The 25,684-nt window shown below is 43.5% G+C and overlaps 1 protein-coding gene across 1 annotated transcript in view; it reads right to left on the bottom strand.

Moving 5' to 3' along the window:
• The window catches only part of CILK1 (ciliogenesis associated kinase 1), a 1,332,417-nt gene that overhangs the window by 511,616 nt on the left and 795,117 nt on the right, over window positions 1–25,684 (bottom strand). Inside the window, exons 8-9 of the mRNA XM_044064111.1 lie at window positions 6,017–6,188; window positions 5,368–5,535 (exon numbers count right to left, since the gene is read on the bottom strand). Coding sequence (XP_043920046.1) covers window positions 5,368–5,535; window positions 6,017–6,188 — 340 coding nt within the window. The remainder of the gene's footprint in view (window positions 1–5,367; window positions 5,536–6,016; window positions 6,189–25,684) is intronic.

Below are 25,684 nucleotides of genomic sequence, written 5' to 3'. Positions count from 1 at the left end.
GACGTCCAGCACCTGTTTGCTGAGGGTTGCTGGTGGTGCATTCAGAGGATAAGCCAGGGTGCATAGTTTAAGGTTTGCAACTGTAGATGCAAAATCTGTCCCACCTGCTGAGACAGCAGGGAAGGTGCCTGATGTAGGTGCCAGGGTGGCACTGCTGTCAGACTGCGTAGGAGTGGGTACCAGTGCTGGCGTGGCCAGTCTGGGGCAATAAGGATTGTCCTTGGCCTGTCCTGTTTGATCTTTGAGAGAAGGGGCAGGGGGAAAGGCATAAATTGAGAGGTTTTCCATTTGAAGGATAGGGCATCCACCTTCCAGGCCCTGCTGTGAAGGTACCTGGTGCAGAATTTGTTCAACTGGTGATTCTCGGGGGAGGCAAAGAGGCCCACCTCCAGTGTCCTCCACCACTGGATTAGAAGGCTGAAGGTGTTGGGCTCCAATTTCCACTTGTGTGGATGTAGGAGATTTCTGCTTAAGTCGTCTGCCAGTGAATTTTGTTCACCTGGCAGGAATTGTAGATGCACTTGGTTGCTCAAAGCTGTGGTTCCACAGGGCCATGGCTAACCTGCAGAGTGGGTAAGAATGGGCTCCCCCCTGCTTCTTTATGTACCACATAACTGTGGTGTTGTCTATTTTTATCAGCAGCTGTCCTGGAAGGATTAGGTATCTGAAGGCTGTCAGAACATTCTGTACAGCTAGCATCTCTTTTTGACTGATGTGAAGGAGAGTTTGTCCTAGGCTGCACTTGCCCTGAATGCATTTGCCTGCCATGTGAGCCCCCCATGCATAGTCTGGTGCTTCTGTTGTCAGGGTTTGGGTGGCGAGGGGTTGAGTGAAAGGCAGGCCCTTGTTGTGGTTGCATGTTTCTGCCCACCAAAGGAACTCTGCCCTTAGACAAGGTATGATAGGAATGACTGTTTCCAGGTCCTGAGAATGTTGGCACCAAAGACTTTTTAAGTACCATTGAAGTTTCCTCATATGCAGTCTTGCATATGGAATTAGCAAAATGCATGAGGCCATGAACCCTAGGGTTTGCAGTATTTTCCTTGCAGATAGCTGGGTTTTGGTGACCATTTGTTTGAAGTAGTTGGTCAAATAGACCTGTTTTTCTGGAGTGAGAAATGCCATCTGGGAAGTTGTGTTCAAGCTTGCTCCCAGGAATACAATTTTTTTGACTGGGCACCAGTTGTGATTTATTTTCGTTGATAGTGTACCCCTATGAAGTTAAGAGTCTTTTTACAAATGCCGGGTGCTGAAGCAGCAATTCCTGACTGTCCGCCTGAATCAGGCAATCATCCAAGTATGGGAAAATTTGGATATTTCTCTGCCTGCAGTATGCAACGGCTGGAGCCAGGCACTTTGTGAATACTATGGGCGCAGTACATAAGCCAAAGGGAAGTGCAGAGAATTGATAGTGCATAGAGCCTGCCCTGAAGTGTAGATATTTCCTGCAAGATTTCCTTATGGGGATGTGCAGATAAGCTTCTTTTAAGCCTAGGGTGACTAACCAGGCATCCTTGGCTAGCATAGGGAGAAGCTGTTGCAGGGTAAGCATTTTGAATTTTGAGACCACTAGAAAGGTGTTGAGAATTGATAGATCCAGGATTGGGTGCCAAGAGCCCTCTTTTCTGGACACCAGGAACAGTCTGGAGTAGAAACCCTGTCCTCTTTGTTCTACTGGAACCGGTTGATTAGTCCTGACATTGAGCAGGGAAAGTACTTGTTTTGGAGCCTCTGCCCACTGGTTTGGAGGAAGGTCTAGAAACCCGCTTTGGGTTGGCAGTGAATGGAAGTAGAATCTGTGCCCCTGGGATACAATGTTTAGGACCCATCGGTCCTAAGTAATGGATATCCATTTTTTTGCATGAAGGGCAAGTTTTCCTCCTAGGGGTGCAAGTAGTTGAGCAGGGCTGGGAAGGATAACTGAAAAGTCATTGTGAACTTTTTCCATAAGGGGGTGGCTTACCACTCCCTGTTTGTGAGGTGGGGACACTCCACTGTTTAGATCTCTGCATACCCTGAGACTGTAGTCTGGGTGGTCTGTTTCCCATGGGTTTGGACTAAGAAGGCCTGGAAGGGGCTGGAAAGGACCAATTTTTAGAAGGCCAATGCCTACTGAATCTAGGTGGCTGCACTTGTAAGAATTCATTAACAATTTGCATAGATTTAGCTTTTTCTTCCAATTTTTTAAGAACCTCTTCTGCTTTCGCGCCAAACAAACAGTCCTTATTTAAAGGAGTGTCTAGTAATTTTGATTTGACATGATCTGGTAAGGTTTGTTCCTTCAGCCAAGCATGCCTTCTCAGTACAGACCCAGTGACTGCAGCCCTGCAAGATGCTTCTAGGGCATCAAAGCCACACTGCAAAGTATGCTTATTAACTTGGTTTGCAGAATGTATTAACTCTTGTAAATCTTTATATTATGCACAATCAAGAAGAAACACCATTTTTTGTTTAATTAGTTCCATAATATGTTGCTGGTACTTCAACATGTGAAACTGGCAATTCAATGCCCTGATGGCACGGGTTGCAGAGGTATATACTTTCTTACCCCATCTGTCTAAAGCTCAGGAATCCATCTGGAGGGGTAGGGTTTTTGGCTGTAGTAGCCTTAAAAACTTTAAGTCCCTGGGAAATGGTCTCTGGATCCGCAGTAGGATTCTTAAAGAGCTATTTGTGAGAATCAGGTACTCTGTAGTACCTGTCAGGTTTTCTAGGGGCCAGTGGTAAAGTGTCTGGAGTAAGACTGGATTCCATGAAGACATCATCTACAACATCCAGGACAGGGGGTATAGCTAGAGGCCTGTGCTGAGGCAAACTCTAAGGATTCTCGGAGTCTCTTTTTGGACCGAGGGTAGTCCTGGCATTCCCAGCAGAAATGCTCTCTCAATGTGTGCACGGTTTCACCAAAAGAAAAATTCTCAGGAGGGGAGGCAGAGGGAATGGATTCCTCTGCATCTGAATCCTCACAGGTTGATAAGGTATGTCCTGGTAATTAGAAGGGTCAGAGTGCGGTGGTGGTGCTGCATTAGCATTGTCGCCTCACAGTTAGACGTTGCACATTCAATTCTCAGTTAGACCGTCTTCTGTGTGTCGACATGCATGAATGGGCGTTCCTTCATTGAAGGTTGTGCATTAGGCCTGGCAAGCCAGCACGTAAAAATCTACTGCCAATCATTAGCGGACCGGAGTTCCGCTGTGGTGACCCCTAACCGGGAAAAGCCGAAAGACAGTATACAGTAGAGTCATCAGACTCCTGGTCTGCAGAATCAGAATGAAACTCAATTCTTTGTCTCTTAGCAGGGGAAGGCTGGCTTCACCTAATTAGGGTAATAAGGTCTTTAGCCATTCTAAGCATTTGTTTTTGTGGCATGGGAGCTTGAGAATGCGCTTTGGTCGTTGGTTTTCTAGGCGTAGTGTGTACTCTGGGCCTGAGAAACTCGGTAGTTTTAGCTAAAAATGAAGCTGTCGGTTTAATTCGAACATCGGTAGGTCGGAATACACCCTCAGAATCCACTGCCTGCACAGTGGCTCCAGACCCATCCAAGGTAGAGACATCTGCGGGTTCCACAGTCAAACAAGCATCTCGCTGCACACCAGACTCCAAATGGGTCTCAGCAGAGGCCTGTAAATCTGTAGAAGCCGGCATCAGGGGCTGCAAATGCGCCTCACTGAGTACCGGTGAACTGGCAACTAGCTTAACTGAAGCATTGTCGGCACTTTTGGACCTATGCGGTCCGTCTCTGTCTTTATCTTAACGTTTTTCGGAAGATTGGTAGTTGGATGACTTATCGAAGCAATTTCGGAATACGGAGAACGACAGCAAAAGAATTTAGCGACAAAGATAGCCCAATGACGAATGGTTCAGCTGTTAAACATGGGACAAAACCGACAGTGAGGGACGTCGTGGTCTGGGCCTAAACAGGTGATGCAGTAAGAATGAAAATCTCTGTGAGGTATTTGCTTTCCACAGGCAAGACAATTGTTAACTTTTTCTGACATCGATTAGAGCAAGAAAAAAGGATCCCCAACGGGGTACTAAGCTTTAGAAGACTTCAGGTTTGAAACTCGAAAAATGAAAATTTCAGGTAGTGGCCGACCGGCACTTGCAAACTGCTTCTGCTTCGGGCTCCTTCTTGGCAAGAAAGACTGATGCAATAGCATTGGATGCCTATTTTATACCCCTGATGACCGGACGTCATGGAAGAGGTGACAGCATCCGACACAGAAGTCCCAAGACTCTGGTATTCAGGCCGACTGAGGGCTACCTGCAGGCAGATAACCCAAGTGTGATAACTGCAACAGTGAAACACGAAGATCATCAATGGTTTCTTGAGGGTAGTTACTAGACAGCCAAGAGAGGATATCTTCTAGGGTGTTTGCATTATTACCTGGGGGAATGTAGACACAAGCTATGTTAAAACTTTTGTTTTTATTAATTTGAAGCTTGGTAATGAGAATTTCAGCATTATCAACACAGGGTGGTTGTTTGGAATCAGAGGTCACATCTAGAGTAATATTGTATACTAGAGCTACCCCTCCTCCCTTACTAGTGGTACTGTCTAACCTTAGTATGTTATAACCTGGGGTACAAGAAAGCAAATTATTTATTTTCCTGAACATTATTAAAGAAAAAGGTCCCTAACAATGTACTTTACTGAGGTGTCTGGAACTCTGGTAATTCAAGTCGACTGATGGACTGAAAGTAATGTAAAGCAGTACTGATCCTTGGATTACATGGCAAGAAAAACTGAGAATGGTACCAGCAAATTCCCTGCCTTTCTCCAACAAGTTGGAAAAAGTGTACCATGCTTCATGGGTGATGATTTAGGATATGCTAGTACCACAAAAATGTAAGACGACAGTACTGAGGTACTCTTGGTTGGTATAAAAATGCCCACAATTAAAGGGCTCTGTTAAAGGGGAAAGGATGCATGTGTGAAACAGAGTGATGAGACGGTAACTGCAACCAAAAATAGTATGTCTTAAAGAATATAAACACAAAAACAAGTGATAAACTACTGTGGATAACAAAAGTACAAGGGTATTGTTTGCTTCACATCATCAGAACTGGCTAAAAATGTAAGACAGGGATCTTTTGTCTTATAGACAACTGTTTTGTGTGGCCGACAGTAGCAGGACAGCTCACTTGTGGGACACTGCTACAAATGCACTGAGGAGTCCAACTGCTTTACGGCTGCTAAACAAGTCTGTGTGCTGTAAACTTCAAAAGCCATCAGAGATTGAGTTGACAGCTGTGAGATTTAAGCATTGAGTTACTTTTACTGAATAATGTAGACTAAGGCATGATAATCTTAGGCTGTACTACTATGGCTTGAAGGAGATTTACAGCAACAAAAAACAACTTACCTGACTAGCAGATGGGCGTTTTCTAGGATCCCACTGCAGCAGATCCCTCATTACTTGAATGGCTTCATTACTTGCATTGGGAATCAATGTCTTTAAGTTGCTGGGAACACACTGGGGCCAACGAAAATTCATGGAAGCTGCAAGACTGTAACCTTCTATCCAATCATTCTTGGAGAAGAAAAAGCAGTAAAATCATGAGTGACAAAAGAAAACAAAAAAGAAGAATAAACTTTGCATCAAAACTGTTTTTAAATGGCACAAGAAAGCAAGAAATAATAATCTCTAAATTAGCTTGTTAACTAACTACACACACACACACCCCCACACACACACACCACACACACACCACACACACACCACACACACACCACACACACACACACACACACACACACACACCACACACACACACACACACACACACACACACACACACACACCACACACACACACACACCACACACACACACCACACACACACACACCACACACACACACACCACACACACACCACCACACACCACCACACACCACCACACACCACCACACACCACCACACACCACCACACACCACACACACCACACACACCACACACACACTTCAGAAGTCTGTGCTGTATTTTGGCAGGTATGAAATTTTAGCTTGTACCTTTTTTGGTGTTCCTAGTACTTGGCATATTTTAAATATGGTGTCTACTTCACTAGAGCCAGGAAAAAGAGGCCTCAGTGTGTAGATTTCTGCCATGATACAACCAACAGCCCAGAGATCGATAGGTGAACTGTAACTGGTGGACCTCAGCAGAACTTCGGGGGCTCTGTACCTGATATATGTACAAACAAAAACAAGAATAAAACCATTATAGAAGCTACACACAAGTACTCATCATATCAATGCCCTTTACAGTGGGGATATCCTTTGTATCCTTCTTCATACAGCTCCATAAACTTTTCAAAACACACACTCAAACACAAGCCCCCTTTGATCCATGCTATATCCCAGACAGCACTTGTGTCCCAACAGTCTCCAGTTCTTAACCCCTCTTTGAACTATGCATCACCCACAACACAAAACTTAACACAAAAAAATGAAAATCATTCATTTGGAAATTTCACTTGCATATGGAATCCCCAGATCCACTAGTAAAGTACAATTGCCGAGGGTACTCCCCATAACAGTACATGGTCACATATGGCATTAGTGCTGTAGAACATTATGAATTATGGAACGTCATATAGGTGACCATGCATCTTCTCACCGGATTTCTGCACCAGTAAAGACATCCTCTGTCAGGTGCTGGGTTAATCCCTCCCCAGGCCCACCACAATCCTGTCTGTAAATTGAAAGGTAACAGATGCAATCTTTTATTTTTTGTGCAGAGGGGAAACGTTTGCCCCCTCCAGCTGTCGACCATCAGCCCCTCTCAGTAAATCAGTCCATTCATTCCCATCATCAGGCAAGAGCCAGCTGACAGGAGTCGTCAACCAGGCAGCCATCAGGGGTGACTGAAAGGTTTTCAGTTTTCCCCCCTTCCCTATCCAGGCACACATCTAGTGAGGTAATAGGCTTTCTGCAAAGATCATCTTCTCACTTCCACAAGGAGTGTTTCCTTCAAGTGGCCCTGCCCCTTACACACGCACCCACACACACACACAAACACACACACACAAACACACACACACTGTCATGTGTGCCTCCTAGTGGGTGCCATCCTTTTCATCCCTATCCCTGGGCCATACCCCATCAGTCCTCCCTCACCCTGCCTAGCTCCTGCAGTGTCAGGGCCACTAATCAAACCCAGATCACCTTGGTCAAAGTCACCCTCCATCCTTCTGCAAAATGGAGTGAAGTTAAATCCTTTTCTTTTTTAGAGTAGAAAAGTCACCACACTAGCAAATGTGCCTAGGAACTGCCACATACTACCCCAAATGATATAACTCTGGTATTGCTTAATACTGGCAGTTTCCATCTACAAAAAGAAGGTAATTAGTTTCTTTTCTTTTCTGTATGGTGTTTGCATCTATGCATACTGATCACTGAACCTGTCCGTAACAGCGAAGTCCACGCATTCCCTTTAATAGCTATCCCCAGCACACAGACAACACAGAACCAGAGGGTCCATCATCCAGACATCCATAAAGACAGTTTGTGCTCTGTCAGTATCCTGGCAATGGAGGCAAATAAGGCCCTAACCCTACATCTGGTGGCATAAGTGCTCATGTCACTGTAGGGCATCCTGCAACTTCCATATGCATGTGCCTGCTTCCACCCACAAGATGATCAGGGCTATTATCACCAGCTTGAGATCAGCAAAATCATGTTCTTGGGTTTTCAGGTGCTGTGGTAGCCTGTGCATGTATGGCCATGACTAACAGAATGAAATGACCACTCCATTCAGGATGGGTTCTCTCAGCATATCTGACACTATTTTATTTACTTGTGTACTTATTTATTTCCATTTGCCAACTGGGCATAGAAGCCCTTTTTCAGTGGACACTCGGAGAAAAAAGCTCCATTCAACCCAGTACATACACATCATCATCCTGAAAGCACAGAATCATTTCAAAGTAGAATTGGCAAAACCAGGAAAAATACAGTCATAAAAATTAACAGTTAAACAACAATACAGTAGACAAATTAGGACTATAGATAAAGAAAATTAGACAATTGTATACTATTACAATACACAGCTTCCTGAAACTATACCTCTTACAGGGAATAGTAGAGAAGAGAAACTCCCTGATCCTTACTACTAGAAACCCTGTTGGAATCTTGAACACAGGTTAAAACTGTTTAACTTCTCTTGTATGTTAGCCAGAGATATGGAGTGAATCTGAATGAAATCCAAGGCATCCACTATATTCAACAAAAAAAAGTATATTTTAAGCTTGCATTGCACTTCTCTGAACTGTATTTTGCTTAATTGCTGCTTTATCTTTGCTGTTTTTACTGCTGAGTTTTTTTTCTGTACTTATTTCTAGTACTTCTGTATTTCATAGCACAGGCTAGATTCAGATTTGCTGAATCTAAGATGTTTGGTATTACTTGAGCAGTAACACCAGCCATCCTACATCAAGAAGGCCCTCCTGCACCCTTGTGGCAGAAATGTGTAGCCCAGGACCCATCTAAATTGGGAACTGCTGGAAAAAGGCTCAGTTTTGGGCTTTCCTATTGGTTAATTTGTGTTAAAACTGTTCAACTTTGCTTGTGTTTCAGCCCCACATTTGTGCGTAGCTGCACACAGCGCTGCCTTGTACTGACGCAAATGTTTAGAAAAAGAAGTTATGTACTTACCGTAATGTTACATGTGAGTTGTTTATCTCGCCTTTATTCTCACTGATGGGTTCGGAGCCGATCCTCGGCTCCGACACGGCCGACAGCAAAGCTCAAGGTTTGCCAGTAGCTCGAGACCAAGCCTCTTATCCCACAATGCACTGCTGGAATTAACTAAGATCCTCGGCTCCGACACGGCCGACAGCAAAGCTCAAGGTTTGCCAGTAGCTCGAGATCAAGCCTCTTATCCCACAATGCACTGCTGGAATTAACTAAGATCTTGTTTGCTGTGAGTAACAGTATATAAATACATATATATATATATATATATATATATATATATATATGTATATATATACACAAACATATACATACCCTTTTATGTATTTCTATCAATAACACTTCCCAAAGGGGAAGAAGAAATATTGAATAACCAGGATGGTACTAGCCTCTTAAGTCAACAGTCAGCCAGGAGGAGGAAGGAGGGAGGGATGTGAGAATAAAGGCGAGATAAACAACTCACATGGAACGTTATGGTAAGTACATAACTTCTTTATGTGAAATTGTTAAATCTCACTTTTTATTCACTGATGGGTAGCGTCCCTAGCACCCTCAACCCTGGGTGGCTCATGAGAGTATGTTCTTCAGTACCGTAGAACCAAAGTCCCTTGAAGCCTTATCTACTTTTTAATGCGTGATAAAGGTATGAAGCTTAGACCAAGTGGCTGCAAGACGGGTCTGGTAGAATGAGCCTTAGGTTTGTGTGTTAATGGCATGCTCGCATTTTCATAAACAAAGGATATACAATCGGATAACCATTTAGATAAGGTGGTTTTAGCCACTGGATTGCCTTTTCTTGCTTCTGAGAAGGATACAAAAAGTTGGTCTGATTTTCTAATATCCTTGGTTCTGTCAAGATAAAATCTGAGCTGTCTGTGAACATCAAGTTTGTGCAGCATGTATTCCAATTTGCTAGAGTGGTTGGGAAAAAAGACTGGCAGTTCAATGACCCGACTGATATTTGACTCAGAACAGACTTTAGGTAAAAATGAGGGGTTTGTTCTGAGAGATACTCTATTAGCATAGAAAATCATGTAGGGTGGTCTGATAGATAATGCTTGAAGTTCTGACACTCTGCAGGCAGAAGTAATGACCACAAAAAATATTGTTTTCCAGGATAAAAATGTGAGATCACAAAAAGACGCTGGTTCAAAAGGAGGACGAATAATCTGAGACAGCATAAGGTTTAAATTCCAGGGAGAATAGGGAATTTTGATCGGAGGTCTCATATGAAGAACACCTTTAAGAAAAGTCTTAGATAATTTATGGCCCATAACATTTGAGCCACCAAACCCAAGGTGAAAATTTGAGATGGCAGCTAACTGAACTCAAACTGTAGCAGCTGTTGCCCCTTCCTTAAAACTTTTGGTCAAAAATTCTAAAATAGAAGATAGCGGAGCTCGGAAAGGGTCAATGTTCTGCGTGTTGGCCCAAATTGAGAACCTTTTCCATTTACTGCCATATAATTTCCTGGTAGATGGCTTGTGACAAGACAAGAGAATTTGTCTTGTATCTTCTGAAATTGAATGAAGCCTGGCAATTAGGGGAAGTGGATTAGCCAAGCAGTAAGTTTCAGGGACTGCAGTGAAGGATGAAGGTCCCCTGACAGGTGCATCAGAAGGTCCGGAAATGGGTCCAGGATCCATGGATCTTCCAACAGATGATAGTGGAGAAACGGAAACCAAATCTGTCGAGGCCAGTAGGGGGCTAGGAGTAGAACAGTCCTTCCCAGCGATTTTGCTTTCTGTAAAAATCTGGGTATTAATGGGAAGGGTAGAAATGCATAAAGGAGACCCGGGGGCCAATCGTGTAAAAGTGGATCTCTTGGGGGATGACCGGGAGGTGGTATTAGGGCAAAGTATCTTCTGCATTTTGAACTGATTTGGCTGGCAAAAAGGTCGCAGCAAGGCTGGCCCCATTTGTGGAAAATCAACTCCGCAACATGTTCCACTTGTGAGGGAGCAATATTGCCCTACTTAGCTTATCCGCTATCACACTGGATTTCCCCGGGATGTGCGTTGCTAACAGAAAATGCTGGGACAACACAGCCCATTGCCAGACCCTGAGGGTTTCTCGACAAAGGGGGTAAGACTTGGCTCCGCCTTGCTTGTTCAAGTACCAGACTACTGACATGTTGTCTGTCTGAATTGCAACAGTTCCTAGGGGGAGAGAGTCCTGAAAGTACTGCAATGCCAGAAGCACCACTCTCAACTCTAGAACATTGATGTGCAGATGTGCCTTGGGCAGTCTTTCCCTGAAAATACCCCCCCCCCCCATCAGGGAAGCGTCCGTGGTCACAGTGGCTACTGGGGAGGGAAGAACAAAGGGTCTTCCGATTGTGACATGAAGAGACGTCAACCACCACCCAAGGTCTCTCCTGCAAGAATCTGTGATGAGAATCATGTGGTGCATCAGTAGTTCCTGGTAAGACAACTGAGCGAAGGGGAGCCATTGAAGAATTTGCATATGCATCCTTGTGAGTGGTATAGCCAGGATTGCTGCCACCATCAAACCTAGCACCCTCAATACCTCTGCTGCTGTAGTTTTGTTCTTTGACACCAGTGAGCTGACGTTTTGGTGGAGAAGAGAGACTTTTCGAAGTTGACTGTAATGCCTAATTGATGGCAGAGTGTCAGAGTGTATTGTGTTGCCTAAGTCAATTGATGCCTGGTGGCAGCAGTGAGGAGCCAATCGTCTAGGTATGGAAACACCTGGAATACGAGATGTCTCAGGTGAGCAGTGACCACTGCCATGCATTTGGTGAACACTCTGGGGGCTGTAGTGAGACCAAAGGGCAGGGCTCGAAACTGGTAATGATTGGCACCCAGCTGGAAGCACAGATGATCTCTGGAGCGTCTGTTCATCTTTATGTGATAGTACGCGTCCTTGAGATCTATGGAGCACATCCAATCACCTTTCTCTAGGAAGGGAAGAATGGACTGAAGCGTGACCATTTGGAATTTCTCTTTCTTTAAGAACTGGTCGAGTCTGCTGAGGTCCAAGATAGGTCTCCAGTCCCCTGTTTTCTTTGGTACCAAAAAGAATCTTGAGTAAGTTCCGAATCCAACTTGGTCTGCTGGGACTGGTTGGATGACTCTTTTCTAGCAATCTGTGGACCTCTATGATGGCTTGTTCCCCGAGACTGGGTGGAACATCTGGGATTCTCTTTACAGGAATGGGAGGGGAAGAGAACGGTATGAAATCTCCTCTGGAAATGATGCTTTGTACCCAAGTATCTGATGTTATGTTTAGCCAGGCTTCTGGGTACAAAGACAAGTGACCCCCGACTGCCTCCAGAGCTGAACAGTCGAGCCCCCTTTCAGGGGCGCTGGTAGGTTTGACCGGAGAACTGACCCCTGTCACCCTGTTGCTGCGGACCCCCTCTGCCGCGGGGGTGACGTCTTCCATTATAACCCCCTCCTCTGCCTCTAGAGGGGGTTTCTCCACATGTGTCCTGAAAGGCTCCCTGTGCTTTTCGGAACCACATTTTTCCTCCCCTAGGGCCCTTGGGGTAGCGCCGTGTAGGGGTCAAAAAACAGACTCCAATGGCAGATAAGGTCTTGTCTTCCTGCTCACACCTGGTTAAAGTTTCCTTTACTTTGGGCCCAAACAGTGATGAGCCATCAAATGGGGTATTAATGAAGGAAGACTTAAAGGGTTCCGCAAAGGAACAGAGAAGCATCCAGGCTTGTCTTCGAAGAGCAATGCCTGAACTAGCGGCTCTACTCGAACCATCAGCTGCATAGGATATGAGATGCATGGATGAGTTTACCACTGAGTTTAGGGTAGCGAGCTGGGTGTTGACTTTGTTGGCCACCCCTGCAGCTACCGTACCCTGGAGAGTATCTCCTAGTTCTTTCAGGAGATCTCTCTGTAGTCTCGTAAAGTGGGTTAAGTAGTTCAGTGATCGCAGAGAAAAAGTCGCTGAACTAAACATGCACTTCCCATATCTATCCATGACCTTAGAATCTCTGTTAGGGGGATGGATAGAGGTGGATGTCTCAGATACTTCCTTTTGGTGGCTGCAGCTACCACCATGGCATCAGCAGGCACTCCCTTTGTCAAAAATAGCTTGTCCACTGGGGCAGACATGAATTTATTGGGCTTACAAGGAACAGGTTCCATGGCCTCCAGTGACTCCCACGCCTTATGAGAAATCAGTTCCGTGAGCTCGTCGTAAGGCGGAGACACCCAAGAAGTGGAAGGTTGAGACCCAAAAGAGCACGGACTCATCCTCAGTAGGGGTCTTGGACTACCAATCGCCCCTCTGACTAAGGATTTCTAGTATCTCTGCAAAGGAGATATCCTCAGAGGGGGGTCGAGGGGACCCTTCTGACTCATCTAAGTCCGTGTCAGATGTCAAAGACTCCTCTGGGGAGTCTAAGTGCCTCCTCTTGTACAGTCTTTTCCTCAGCACCTCCTCAGTGGGGGGATATGGGGAGGTCTCAGAAGAGTAGGGGACACCCTGTGGGGGGTACTTGAGGTTCGGGGTCTCTACGCTTAGAGGGACTGGTAGATGAAGCAGATACAGAAGCTTGAGGGGAGAGGAAGGCTGAACTGATGCTGACGTTGTCTTTGGAGACAAAACTCTCCTCATAGCATCGAAGGCACCTTGGCTCTGACGAGAAGGAGTGGACGGACCCAAGGGTACCGTCCGATCCTCCCGCACCGAAACCCTGGGCTCCGTGCCCGAGGTAGGAGTCGAGCTTATCTGAGCTGAAGCCCCGAGAGGAAGAGTCGGCACCGACAAATCGGTTAGACTATCCTCCCCGGACCCAACAGGAGAGCGTCTGCTCCTAGAGTCCTTGGTCAGTGCTGAGGACATCCGAGTAGATGGAGCTGATAACACCGGTGTGGGTATCAGCTCCAAGGGTTCGACAACCATTGGTTCAGTTTCCTTCGGCTCCGAGAGTCCAGTACGGCTCGGAGGAGGAGTAGACAAATCCGGTTCCATGGTCTTCGGCACCGACGAGCTGGTCGGGGCCGACAACAATTTGGCAAGTCCTGGTGCCTGTAAAAGCTTCTGCACTAGCCGATCCATATCCAAATCTGAAAGGCTGACTGAGGACTTAGCTGAATGCATCGAAGGTGCTGACTGGAGCAGAGGGGAAGAAGGAACTTCAGAGACTGGCTCCAAAACTGAGAGCTGGCTCCGAATCAAAGGTACACTCGGTTCCGAGGTCTGTGGAACCGATGACCCTCCTTCTGAAAGTTTTGCCTTTTTTGTTACTTTGTCTGAAGATCTGGATTTGGAGGATGAACTAGTACCCTCATGGCTACTCAAAACCTCAGAAAAGGATTGCTGTAGCAATCCCCTGTCTATTAGCTTCCTCCTTCTCTCCAAGAGGACTCTTGAAGAAAAGGAATGGCAAATGCTGCTGGTGTTTAGCCCCCAGAAAGTAGGCACATTGAATGTGTCCGTCAGTGACGGACATTTTCTGCCCACAATCTGGGCATTTTTTGAATCCCGATTTAAGATGGGATTTCTCCTTTTCATCCGACATAGTTAGTAACAAACAGTAAACTGAAAAGAGTAAGACAGAAAAGTCCTTACTCACTTGTAAAAGTCCACAAAAATACTAAGCCCAAACTGGGCACTAACTATAACAATATAATTACAGATTACAAATATATGGCTGAGAGGCCCACAGAGAAGAACCCTGACTATTAGAAAGACTAATAAGAGTAAATAGGGCTAAAGGCCCACACAAACCAAGAAGCCAACAGGGCACTAACTATTTAAAGTGTTTAAAACTACATAAACTATAGATTATATTAATAAACAACCTGATATTAACACACAACTATTTTAGTAACAAAAAGTAAAGTTTTTTTTTATAAACTTTCTGTTATTTTTCCCACAAATGGTCCAAGCTAGCTGGATCACAGAGATCTCTCTTGCCGTGGCAAACTAGATCTGAGGTAATTCCAACAGTGCATTGTGGGATAAGGGGCTTGGTCTTGAGGTACTGGCAAACCTCGAGCTTTGCTATCGGCTGTGTCGGAGCCGAAGATCGGCTCCGAACCCATCAGTGAGAATATACGGCGAGATTTAACAACTTCACATACAAAGTTTTCCCTTGATATCTGCTAGAGAACCTTCCTTCCTCTCTGTGCACAATGCAGCTGTGTATTGCTACCTAGCAAGCAACTCTGTTGTGCATTCTGAGGCACTGAAACAGTGTTCCACCCTTAGCCCTCCATGGAATAGCTGCCTTTGTTAGTATCACAAGCAAACCCCGGTCCACCTAGCCCATTCCTACTAGTTACTACAATATATACCTGCCATAATGAACGGACAGTTTCCCACCATTTTTCCAGCCACCCTGACTGACATGGACATCCTGAGGCAATGTATTAATTGCCTCATGTATACTGACAACCACTTACTCCTAAGGCAAACAAACACAGTATGTGAGAGATGTGACTATACCATGAAATTAAAATCAGCCCTCTCAGATAATTTACAAGACATATAACAGGTTGTCATCAGACACAACTCCCCTCTCACACAAGATAAGGTCAAGACACATAAACCCGCATATGTGGAGGTGCTCACCAACAACCTGCCAAAAGACCAGAGACCTCCTAAGCACAAACAACATACACATACTGGTAGACTAACAGAATCCACCACTTCACATAACACACATATCAGTGTTTCAATAATTAAGTTCCTAAGGTAAAACAGCTTAAAACCTAATGTTCTGGTCATAGCCGACTCAACAGTGAGACACACAGATGTCCTGACCAAGATGAACAAGAAGAAGGTCACGATCAGGTGCCAGGATCTGTCAAATCAGGCACGTACTCAAGCTGTTCAGCAACAAGTACCATTATGACTCTGTCACAGTACATGTTAGTGTGAATGACTTGAGATGTACCTCTTTGGACTATATGAAGACAGATGTGACCGAATGCTTAGATTGCATGTCCCAGGCAGGTATATCCCTAGCCCTAAGCAGCATTCTACCTTTATCTAGTATGATGCCACAATACAGACAAAAAAATGTTTGACTTCAATAATTGGCTTAGCTTCTGGTGTCACTCCAGGGGGGATCCAGTATCTGTCTGGAAACACATGGTCGACAGTCCACACTGCTTTGCCAGTGATAGCCTTCACCTGTCTCCTCAAGGCTTTCAAATACTTGCAAAGATGCTTGCCTTCCCCATAGTGCCTTTTGAAGTTTTGTTGCTTGGACAGTGATTAGAAAAGTAAAGAAATCCACTGAAGACAAACTCAGGGCCATGCTGCTTAAATGCTAGGAACTTAAGCATTAAACTGCACTCCTTGAAAGCACTTCTTACCTTGGAAGATAGTGAAGTTTGTGCAGTCACTGAAATGTGGCTCAAGGCTGCTGAGAGCACCCGGCAGTACAAGGCTACAATGCCTTTCACACATTCAGCCCCAAACCGAGCGTAAAAGAACTAGAGATGGAGGTGTATCAAGCTTCATTAAATCCAAATACACCCCGAGACTGGTGAAACAGTACAACTCTCTTGAGCTACTCCAGGTCCAATTAACTATAGGTAAAATACCCCTCCACACCCCCACCAAGAACAAGGTTAAGCACACCACCTACCTGGACTTTCTAGAGTCACTCACTATACAGCCAAACACCTTTAGTCAAGGGAGATTTTGACTATCCTTCCATCAATTGGGTGACTTACATAAACACAAACATGATTGCTAAGTTGTCCCTGGACTTTATTAATTCAAATGCCCTGGAAAAGGGACTCTCAGTCTGGAAATAGTGCTCACCAACATGGGGGGTTCACTACACTACCCCCTGTGTGTTGGCCTCCCTAGTAAGGTCAGACCATAAATCTGTCTCGTTTGAAGTAAAGATCAAATCTGACACCCCCACAGGAGTAAAAAAATTGAAACATTTCTTCAGAGCAAACTATTGCCTACTAAGCAATAGTATAAAAAGTTTCAAAGCCGTTGCCAACTTAGCCAACAATGACTCCTATGCACAGGAATACACAAATGCCCTATAATGCCACTTAAACAAATGCACTGACTCGGCTGTACCTAACAGGAACAAAAACAGGTTTTCCAAAAAAAACAAGCTACACTGGTGGACTGTAAGTATAAGCAAGCTATACAACAAAAGAAAGAAACTGATATCCAAGAACAGAAGGGAACCTGCTCAAAAAAGGAAGAATATCCTCCACAGCTTGAACAAGTAAATCTGATATCTTAAGTCCTCTAAGGCTAGCTACAAGTCTGAATTAGCATCCCTAGCTAAAGGATTCTTTAGCTATGTCCGAAACCTAAAAGGGAATGCCCAGCTGTATGCCAAACTAATAGTTCATGGTACAACTCACACTGAACCCAATGAAATTGCCAACCTGTTAGCTGACAGATTTGGCAAAAACTTCACCTCCCTGTCCCCACCAGACATACCCCAAAGCATTCTTAACACCAGTCCTTTATAGAGTATCTTCAAAGAACAGGTCATACAAGCACTCTCTTTGGCCAAAAACACGGCCTCTATGGGACCATATAACATCCCAGGCTGATTATTAAACAATCTAAAACAAGATCTAGCAGAACCACTCAGCACTCACTTTAACCACAGCCTGAGACTCAACTGGCTTTGTCCCAGCAGAGTGGAGAACAGCAACAGTAATCCCCTTACACAAAGGGGGTCCATCAACTGATCCTGGGAACTATCGACCCATAAGCCTAACCAGCCTTATCTGCAAGACCATGGAAAGATTCATCATGGACCTTATCCACAAGGACATAGGTGACCTTAAAACCCTTAAAACAACACAGTTAGGTTTAACCAGGGCACATCTTGCTTACTAAATCTAGCGTTCTCCAAGAACTGCCAAATCCCAGGATGAGGGCATAACAGCACATACCGCCTATCTTGATTTAGCCAAGGCCTTTGACATAATCCCTCATTCAGGTATCATAGAGAAACTCTCCCACCTGGGGATTAACCCATCCATTACTAGATGGTTAGCAGACTGGCTCAATGACAGAACGCACACTGTCACAGTTGGGGAGTCCACCTCCACTAGTAGACCAGTTACCAGTGGGGTACCACAGGGATCTGTGCTGGGTCTTCTACTGTTTGGAATCTATGTCTATGAAGCCCAGGTGAAGGTAGATGGCCCGTGGCTTACCAAGTTTGCAGATGACTGTAAACTGGGTGCAATCACAGACTCCCCCCAATGATGTTAGCATATTACAGAATGGGCTGACACAGACAAATGACTGGTGCCAAACTCATGGACTAAAACTTAATGCAAAAAAATGCCTCATTATCCCCTTTAGCAAAGCAGCAGCCCCTGCAAATTATGATATAGCTCGCACCCCTCTAAGCTCAAACTCAGTGGTGCGAGACTTGGGAACACAGGTTCACAGCAATCTAAACTTCAATCACCATGTGTTTGTAGTGGTACGAAAAGCATTCTACATTGTGCATCCCATAAATAAGGACATCGCATCCAAGACCAGGGAGGTTATAGCTCCACTGTACTTGACCCTTATTAGACCACTAATTGAGTACAGTGCTCCCTTCTGTATGCACCTCACCAGACATCTGCAGCACCTAGACAGAATGCAGAGGATTCTAACCAAGAGAATCCAGGGCCTTCAAAACATGACATACATGGAAAGACTGAAAGCCTTGTCACTGTACTCTGTATTATACAGGCTGCTGAGAGCTGATCTATGCCTGGCCTACAGAGCAGTCTCAGACACTGTCTTAATGGAAATGCTGCACATCTGCAAATCAATCGGGACAAGAATAACTTGTGACAGGGATCTCAACCTAACCTGTGACATTAACAGAACATGTGAGAGAGACAGATATATCTCCCAGAGATTGTCGCTCCTCTGGAATAAGCTCCCACTCGATGTGATCTCTTCAATTACCCTATTCAAGCAGAACCTTGAAAACTGGATGGGTGGCACCTACATCTCTTATGGACAGGGACAATAGGTGCTGATCACAGAATTGAGCATCTAACTATGGTCAATAAAGAAACTCGGGTTATTCCACGGCTAGGCTTGTAAAGGCCCTAGGGCCATTAGCCCAGTAAACTCCTATGAACCTATGACATATTTAGAAATTTTAGAAGTAAAGATAATGTGAGCATGAAAAGGAGAGATCCACAATTGTTAAGTGAATGAAAGACATAAGGCAGAAAAAAGTTCACAGTGTTTTAGCAGTACACAGAGATACTGCACGGATTTATAGGAATGATCTGCAACTTGGTGAGATATGCTACAAAGCCGTAAGAATGAAAAATAAAGATGGTATAGTCAGAAAATTAGTTACAGAGCACAAGGATATAGAGGAAGAAAACTACTGAAGAGGTAGAAATGTTTTAGCCTAGGGAAGATCAGAGATACAGTTAGGAGTCCAGCAGGAAAAGTTTTAACTTTTCATTGAAGGTATACAGAATTTTGATGAGTCTGATTGGGAGGAGAATTGAGTTCCAGGATCTGGAGACAGAGCTACAGTAAAATGCTTTACTGACTTTATTGAAAGCATTTTGAATAGTAAGAGATGATTATCGTTAGAGTGGAGAGCTCTGTTAGTGTAGTAGGGTTAAAGGATGCCAGTATAGGCATGGCAGGGTACATTTCAGGGTAGTAAAACACAAGTCCATGTACAAAAACATATCAGAGACAGAGAAGACGCAGGGTAATTTTAAGTCAATTAATGAGATGGAGGCAATGTAATGATGTGAAAAACAAGATCTAGTTTCAGATGAGGTTTCTTTATTACTTGTAGGATATGATGGTTTAATTTCATGTCTTTGTTTATCATAACCACCAATGGTTTAGTATTAGAGAATACTTCAAAATCTGCATTATTAGAAGAGGTGATTCTAAAGTTAGTTTTACATTTACAAGTTTAGTGTTTTGGGGGTTTATAATGAGGTTGGATTTTACTAATTAGTTTTCAATATAAGCAATAATCTTCTGTCAGCTGTTCAGAAGGAGGGGCTTTTAAGCACATGTAATTAGGGCTGCAATACTGGATTTGTCTAGCATGTTCTGAAGCAGTTTTTAGGTTGCTATTTAATAAATATGTTAAAAAAGAGAGACCCGTGGATGGAGGTGGGGGAGGGGCTAACAGAGACTGGTAAAATTGTAGAATAGCTTGGGACCTGTCAGACAGGTAATTGTTAAACCATAACAGATTGGAGTGGAAGATACCTAGTGAAGCTCACAGATTAAACACTGTACTATGGCAGTCAGTATCAAAGAAGTCCATGCTGATCATTGAAAAGTTGATCTGATGAAGTCCAGTCCAGTTGGTAAAAGCACTTAGCATAAATAAAAACTGAGGTATTCCGGTGACTACGTCCACTTGAGTTTACTTCTTCATACTTTTATAAAACAATTAACATTTTGGATTGTTTATTATTATTGCTTATAATTCTAAATGCAGAGAGTTTTTATTTTTCATTTATATCAAATAACAAAGAGGAAAATACAGTCTGCTATTTCCACCCTGGGGACAGCTATTTGCTCTCATACCTGCTGCGGTTTATGTGTCTTAGTACTGGAAGATAAAGCTATTTTACAAATTTAAGGGTTATTTGAAGGCTTCACAGTTCTTCAGCTTTCTGAACATCTATTATGATGGAGGTTCAAAAAACAGCTCTATCCAAAATGGTGTTCAATAACTTCAGTCTGGAATCCACCAAAAGAAGCTAGATTCTGAGTCAGGCTTGCCTCTTTATATGCATGTTGTTTAGCACCCATCCTTGCAGAGGCACCCATGGCATCATAACTTCATCTTTCAAGTGTTTGTCCACTTTCTTTGCTTGGAACAGTTTTCGTAACACTGGGCATAGGAATTTCTTCTGAGATCTCATGTTCCAGCTCTTCCACCTCTTCTAATTTTTAACAAAATACATCTCTGGTATTGGATCATGACAGTATAACAAGTGATGGCTCCATTACCAAGGGTGGCCAAGTTATATACTTTTTCCCCCTGAATTCACTAATGACTCTACAACAGAAAGGAGAGTGTTAAGGCTAGGGGGGCTATCTTGGATGCTTTTAAAGCATTCAGAGATACCATTACTTGGTCCATTTTCATTTTTTCTTTTTTTTGTTTGCACAGATGCCTATATACCGCCTTCAACCAACAAACCCTGCCTGGTTTTCTGGGGATGAGGCTGGGAGTTCTGTCCCAGGGACATATTCCTGAAAAAATTCTCAAAAGCTTAGATAACAAAAAGAACAGCTGAAGGCTGAGAAATACGAAAGTATATTCTGTGATGAGGAGAGATGGTCAGCAAATGTTCCACCATGGCATTAATTTCTCCAAATTAAATTCTTTTGGGTGTAGAACCAGAGGACATGGAGACCTCTTTGTACAGACTGAAGTGGAAAAGTCCTAGTGAGGCTAACAGGTGGACCAATTTATTATGGGAGTCAGTGTCAAGGAGGCTCATGCTGAGGACTGAAAAGTTGATTTGTACTGTAGCCCACAGTAAAATGCAGCTCGTCAGTATACTCTAGATTTTCATTCTCAAGTTTAGAGTTGGAGGACAGATGAGAAAAAACACTCTATTTCTTTTTTGCTACATGACTGTGCCACAGGATGAGGGGCAGGGTGCCCACACTAAGGATAGGGTTGCTGTCTGCCAAAATGCAAGGTGTTCTCTGGCAAAATGCCAACAATCAAGGCCTGGCTATGTAGCATATAGGGAAGAAACCGGGTTTACATTAGATTACCAAGCGCTTAAAATTGACCCTATGTAAGCGTAAGCTTACAATTTCGAACTGTCAGAACAGCAATTTTTTTCCCTAGTCCAAAAACATACTTTAAACATTACATTAAGTGGGGGACTTCACCCCCCACACACCCCTAATTAAATATACCAACTCCGAGATCGCACTACAATACAGAAAACAGCAAAGTAACAAAGCGGCCAAGCAAATTCTTTCCCAGGGAAAGAATTCACTTAAAAGCCGCTTCGATATTTTGCCGTTTCAGGATTTTGAGTTCGACCAAGACACATTTGAAAGAATGCATCTTCGGTCTTCTAATAGGGAACCAAGAAACCTTGACTATGAACCAGACAGTGCATTTCAAACTGTGACTTGGGTGTTGAAGAAGCTAGGTGGAGGAGGGTGGGAGTTAAAAGCTTTCAAGCTCAGCCATCCTGGGAGGAGGGAAATGGGGGTTTCTGGACAGCTAATTGCTCTCATGAAAACAAAGGCTTGTACAATACCATGACTGAATACCACGGAATAAGAGCTTGACAATCCCAAGCTGGTAACAATAGCCCTAATAGGTGGATATTGTCTTCTAGATCATACATCTTGTGGTTGAGTGCCTGCTTGTTGGATAGCACATATGCATCGAATATGCATTTTAGTCGTTATACATATTTGTCCCGTGAGTGTAGGTACATTAAATTGGAAGAACTGTCATTTACAGTGTTTTGTCCCTATACAAGATAAATTCCTGGGTCTGTGTTCTGGTAAAAGTATGTAGATCAGTGTATGCTGCTTGAGTTTTGAAATGCTTGTACGAAGCAGAGAAGTGCAAGTATGTGATCTGTCTTATAAAGGAAAGTACAGTTTTGTACCTACCATAAATGTAGATGTCCGATAGGTATGCATCTGCAGTCATAACATATGGGTTGTCCTGCCTCAGGCAGCCCTTCGGTCGGCCGGATTCCAAAGTCTGGGTCTGGCCTCGGCTGATGTCGCACTTTCCCCGACGTCAGAGCGTCTGGGGTATAAAAGCATCAGCCGACGCCATTTTCCTCAGTGTTTCTTGCCCCAGATGCCAGGTGCCCTCTAGGAAGGCCAAATTTGGAGGAATGCAGTAAAATTCCAAACATTTTCCAAAAAATATATACATATATACAAACAAATACACCATAATAGATCCCCCAGCTAGCTAATGGAGGGGTAAGTACCCTAGGAATACCACAGAGGGGAAGGAGGGAGGGTAACCCTGACTGCAGATGCATACCTATCGGGCATCTACATTTATGGTAGGTACAAAACTGTACTATGTCCTTCAAGGATGCATCTGCAGTCATAACATATGGGTAGAATACCATAGCCAATCTGGGGGAGGAGGTACTAAGAAAAGGATGGTGTAGTTAAGATCTCCTGCAGGACTGCTGTAGCAAAACCCGCTCTGGATCTGGAGTATAAAGGTAAATTGTAATGTTTGGCAAATGTATGCATGGAGCTCCATGTAGCAGCTTCTAAAATGTCCTTGGTAGCCACCCCTCTTAGGAAGGCTGTAGTGGTGGCTGTGGCCCTTGTTGAATGAGGCCTGATGTTTGCAGGAACTGTCTTTCCATGAAAGGAGTAACAAAATCGAATGCAATTTCCTATCCACTTTGAAATTGTCTGTTTGGAAATTGCTTTTCCTTGTACCCCAGCAGCATATGCTACAAGGAGTTGGTCAGTTTTTCTGAAACTTTTAGTTCTGTCCAAGTAGTAGCGTAGTTGTCTGTGTATATCCAGAGTGTGTAGAAGTTTTTCCCCTCTGTTTTGTGGATTTGGGAAGAATGTAGGCAAGTGAATAGCTTGGTTCAGGGATACCCTAGATACCACCTTTGGCATAAAAGTCGGATTGGTTCTTAGTGAAACTCTGTCCTGATGGAAGATAAGAAATGGCTGTACTGCCATTAAAGCTTGTAACTCAGATACTCTTCTTGCTGAAGTTATGGCCAGAAGGAATGCAGTTTTCCAAGACAGAAACTGTAGATCCGCCGATGCTGCTGGTTCAAAAGGAGGAAGTGTTAGTTTCTCCAGCACAAAGTTGAGATCCCAAGTAGGTAAAGGGGGTTTTCTTGGAGGATTGATGTTTTTGATCCCTCTCAGAAATTGCCTGAGGAGAGGGTGTGAGAAGATAGGTGGATCCACATTGTATTCTGCTGAACTGCTGAACTTGCTGAGGCATGAATCTTAATGGAAGAATAGGACAGGCCGTTGTGGAACAATTCTGCTAAGTATTCCAGAATATGTGTCCTACTCGCCACTGACACATCTAAGCCTTTTGTTGTGTTCCAAATGAGAAATCTTTTCCATTTTGCTAAGTATGTCTTCCTTGTGGAAGGCCGTCGAGCTTCCATAATAATGTCCTTTACTCTCTGTGATAAGTTATTGTGAGGGGGATTTATGGAATTTTCCAGGCAGTTAGTTGCAATGTTTTCAAGTTGGGATGCATGATCTTGAAGTTGTTCTGCGTCAGAAGAAGAGGACATAGGGGGAGAGGCCATGGTTTCGCCTGTGACATGCTCCTCAATAGTGGGTACCAGTGCTGCCTTGGAAATGTTTTATTCATTAGTTGTCTGATGAAGTCCTGGTGGAGAGGGACGAAAACGCATGTTTTTGTACGTTAACGTGAAGAGTGTTAATAAATTCCTTTTTATTACTATCGCTTGGAAGTCTTCCTACGACTCTTATAGCATTTTGAGTGGATTATTAGTCGTTGGTGTGCTACGTTCCATCCTTTTGTGATTCTTGGTTTTGTTGGGTGGACTGGAGTCGTAGGTTGACTGTGTTTTCCGAACACAGTACCATGAGTACGGAAGGGCAGGAAGACGTGGGCCAGACGCGTAAGCTCATTGGCCAATTGACTGAGCTAATAGATTTACTTACCCCTTTGTGTCAAACTTTGCTGCCAGGTAAGGCAGCTATACAAACTGATGGCGGTTTATCGGAGAGATCCATGGGGCCAACGTCCAAGAGAAAGAGGGAGCTTATTGGCGGAGACGAGGTAGCCGGCGACCCTGAGGACATAGAAGGGACGAATTTTAATCCCATGAAGATGCCTAGTTTGTTGGTGAAAGGAATCGAAAGATCAGATTTGACGGAAATGAACTATGCTTCGCAGGGGGCTAGACCTAAGTCTTCACTGCTCTCCAAAGGTACTGTTGGTTTGGTAAATCAAACTACAATTGAATGGTTAAAAAAAGACTATTTATTTAAAAATGACAATCAGCAAGCTTATAAAAACCGTACTGGAGATTTTTCTTATGCGGCTAAACTAAATGAACTGAATAAGCTTATGACTCAATACAGGACTTTGAGTATTGAGAATGCATATCTCACTGAATGTTTAATCAAAGAAATAGTCCCTAAGGGGCTTAGGATGTACAAATATCCTAACAATGTGGAGAATGGCTCATTGTTTCATGAAAAATTGATAAAAGTATTTAATAAATGTGGGCTGGAAGTTGTCCAGCTCATTATAGATGACAATGTAAGAAGACAGGAAATATTGGGGAATGAAATTCATGAGCTAGATGTAGGTATCAAAAATGATTTAATTTTTAATATTGGAGAAGAGAAAGAGAAATATTTTAAGATTAGAAACGACATAGACTCTAAATGTGAAACTATTATACAGCGTAAAATGGGTAAACTGGACAGGGATATTAAAGAATATAATAACAATACCAGTTACCCCAAACCTGCATACATTAATAATAGAAAAAGAACAAATTATACTTTTAAGAATCAAAATGTTCAGCAACAGAATTATAATAAGAGAGACCATGATGAGGGATGGGGGAGAATGGAAAATTATGATGAAGAATTCCCCCCTTTAACGAATAATGGATAAGAAATTCATTCACCCCAGAATATGAGAGGAAATTTTCACATGAGAGGGGGGAGAAGGGGGAGGGGAAGATACTAAGTTGTATCCCCTCACCCAGTACAGAGCTTAATGACACCCAATATATCATTTTTAATAATGATAAAGGCACGTATAGAGGTTTCTCTATTTATAATTTTAGTGATGTTTTATTGACTAAAGATCATTTTAATTTGTTGAGTAAAGGCTTAAAGTATATTCCAAGTAAGAAAGGGGAAGTAGCAGGAACTATAATAGATATCAAATTATTCGTTAGGAAAATTAATTTGGCTATATTAACTACAAGAGCTGGATTCAAAAGAAATGAGTGTGAAGGAGTAAGACTGACTAGGAGTTCTGTATATAACCCACCACTTTTACCACAGCT

The sequence above is a fragment of the Protopterus annectens genome, chromosome 2.part2 (genome assembly GCF_019279795.1).
Source record: "Protopterus annectens isolate FY-2018-M chromosome 2.part2, PAN1.0, whole genome shotgun sequence".
NCBI lineage: Eukaryota > Metazoa > Chordata > Ceratodontiformes > Protopteridae > Protopterus > Protopterus annectens.
The sequence above is the reverse complement of the archived record's forward strand: the minus strand, read 5'-3'. Positions and strand labels throughout refer to the sequence as shown.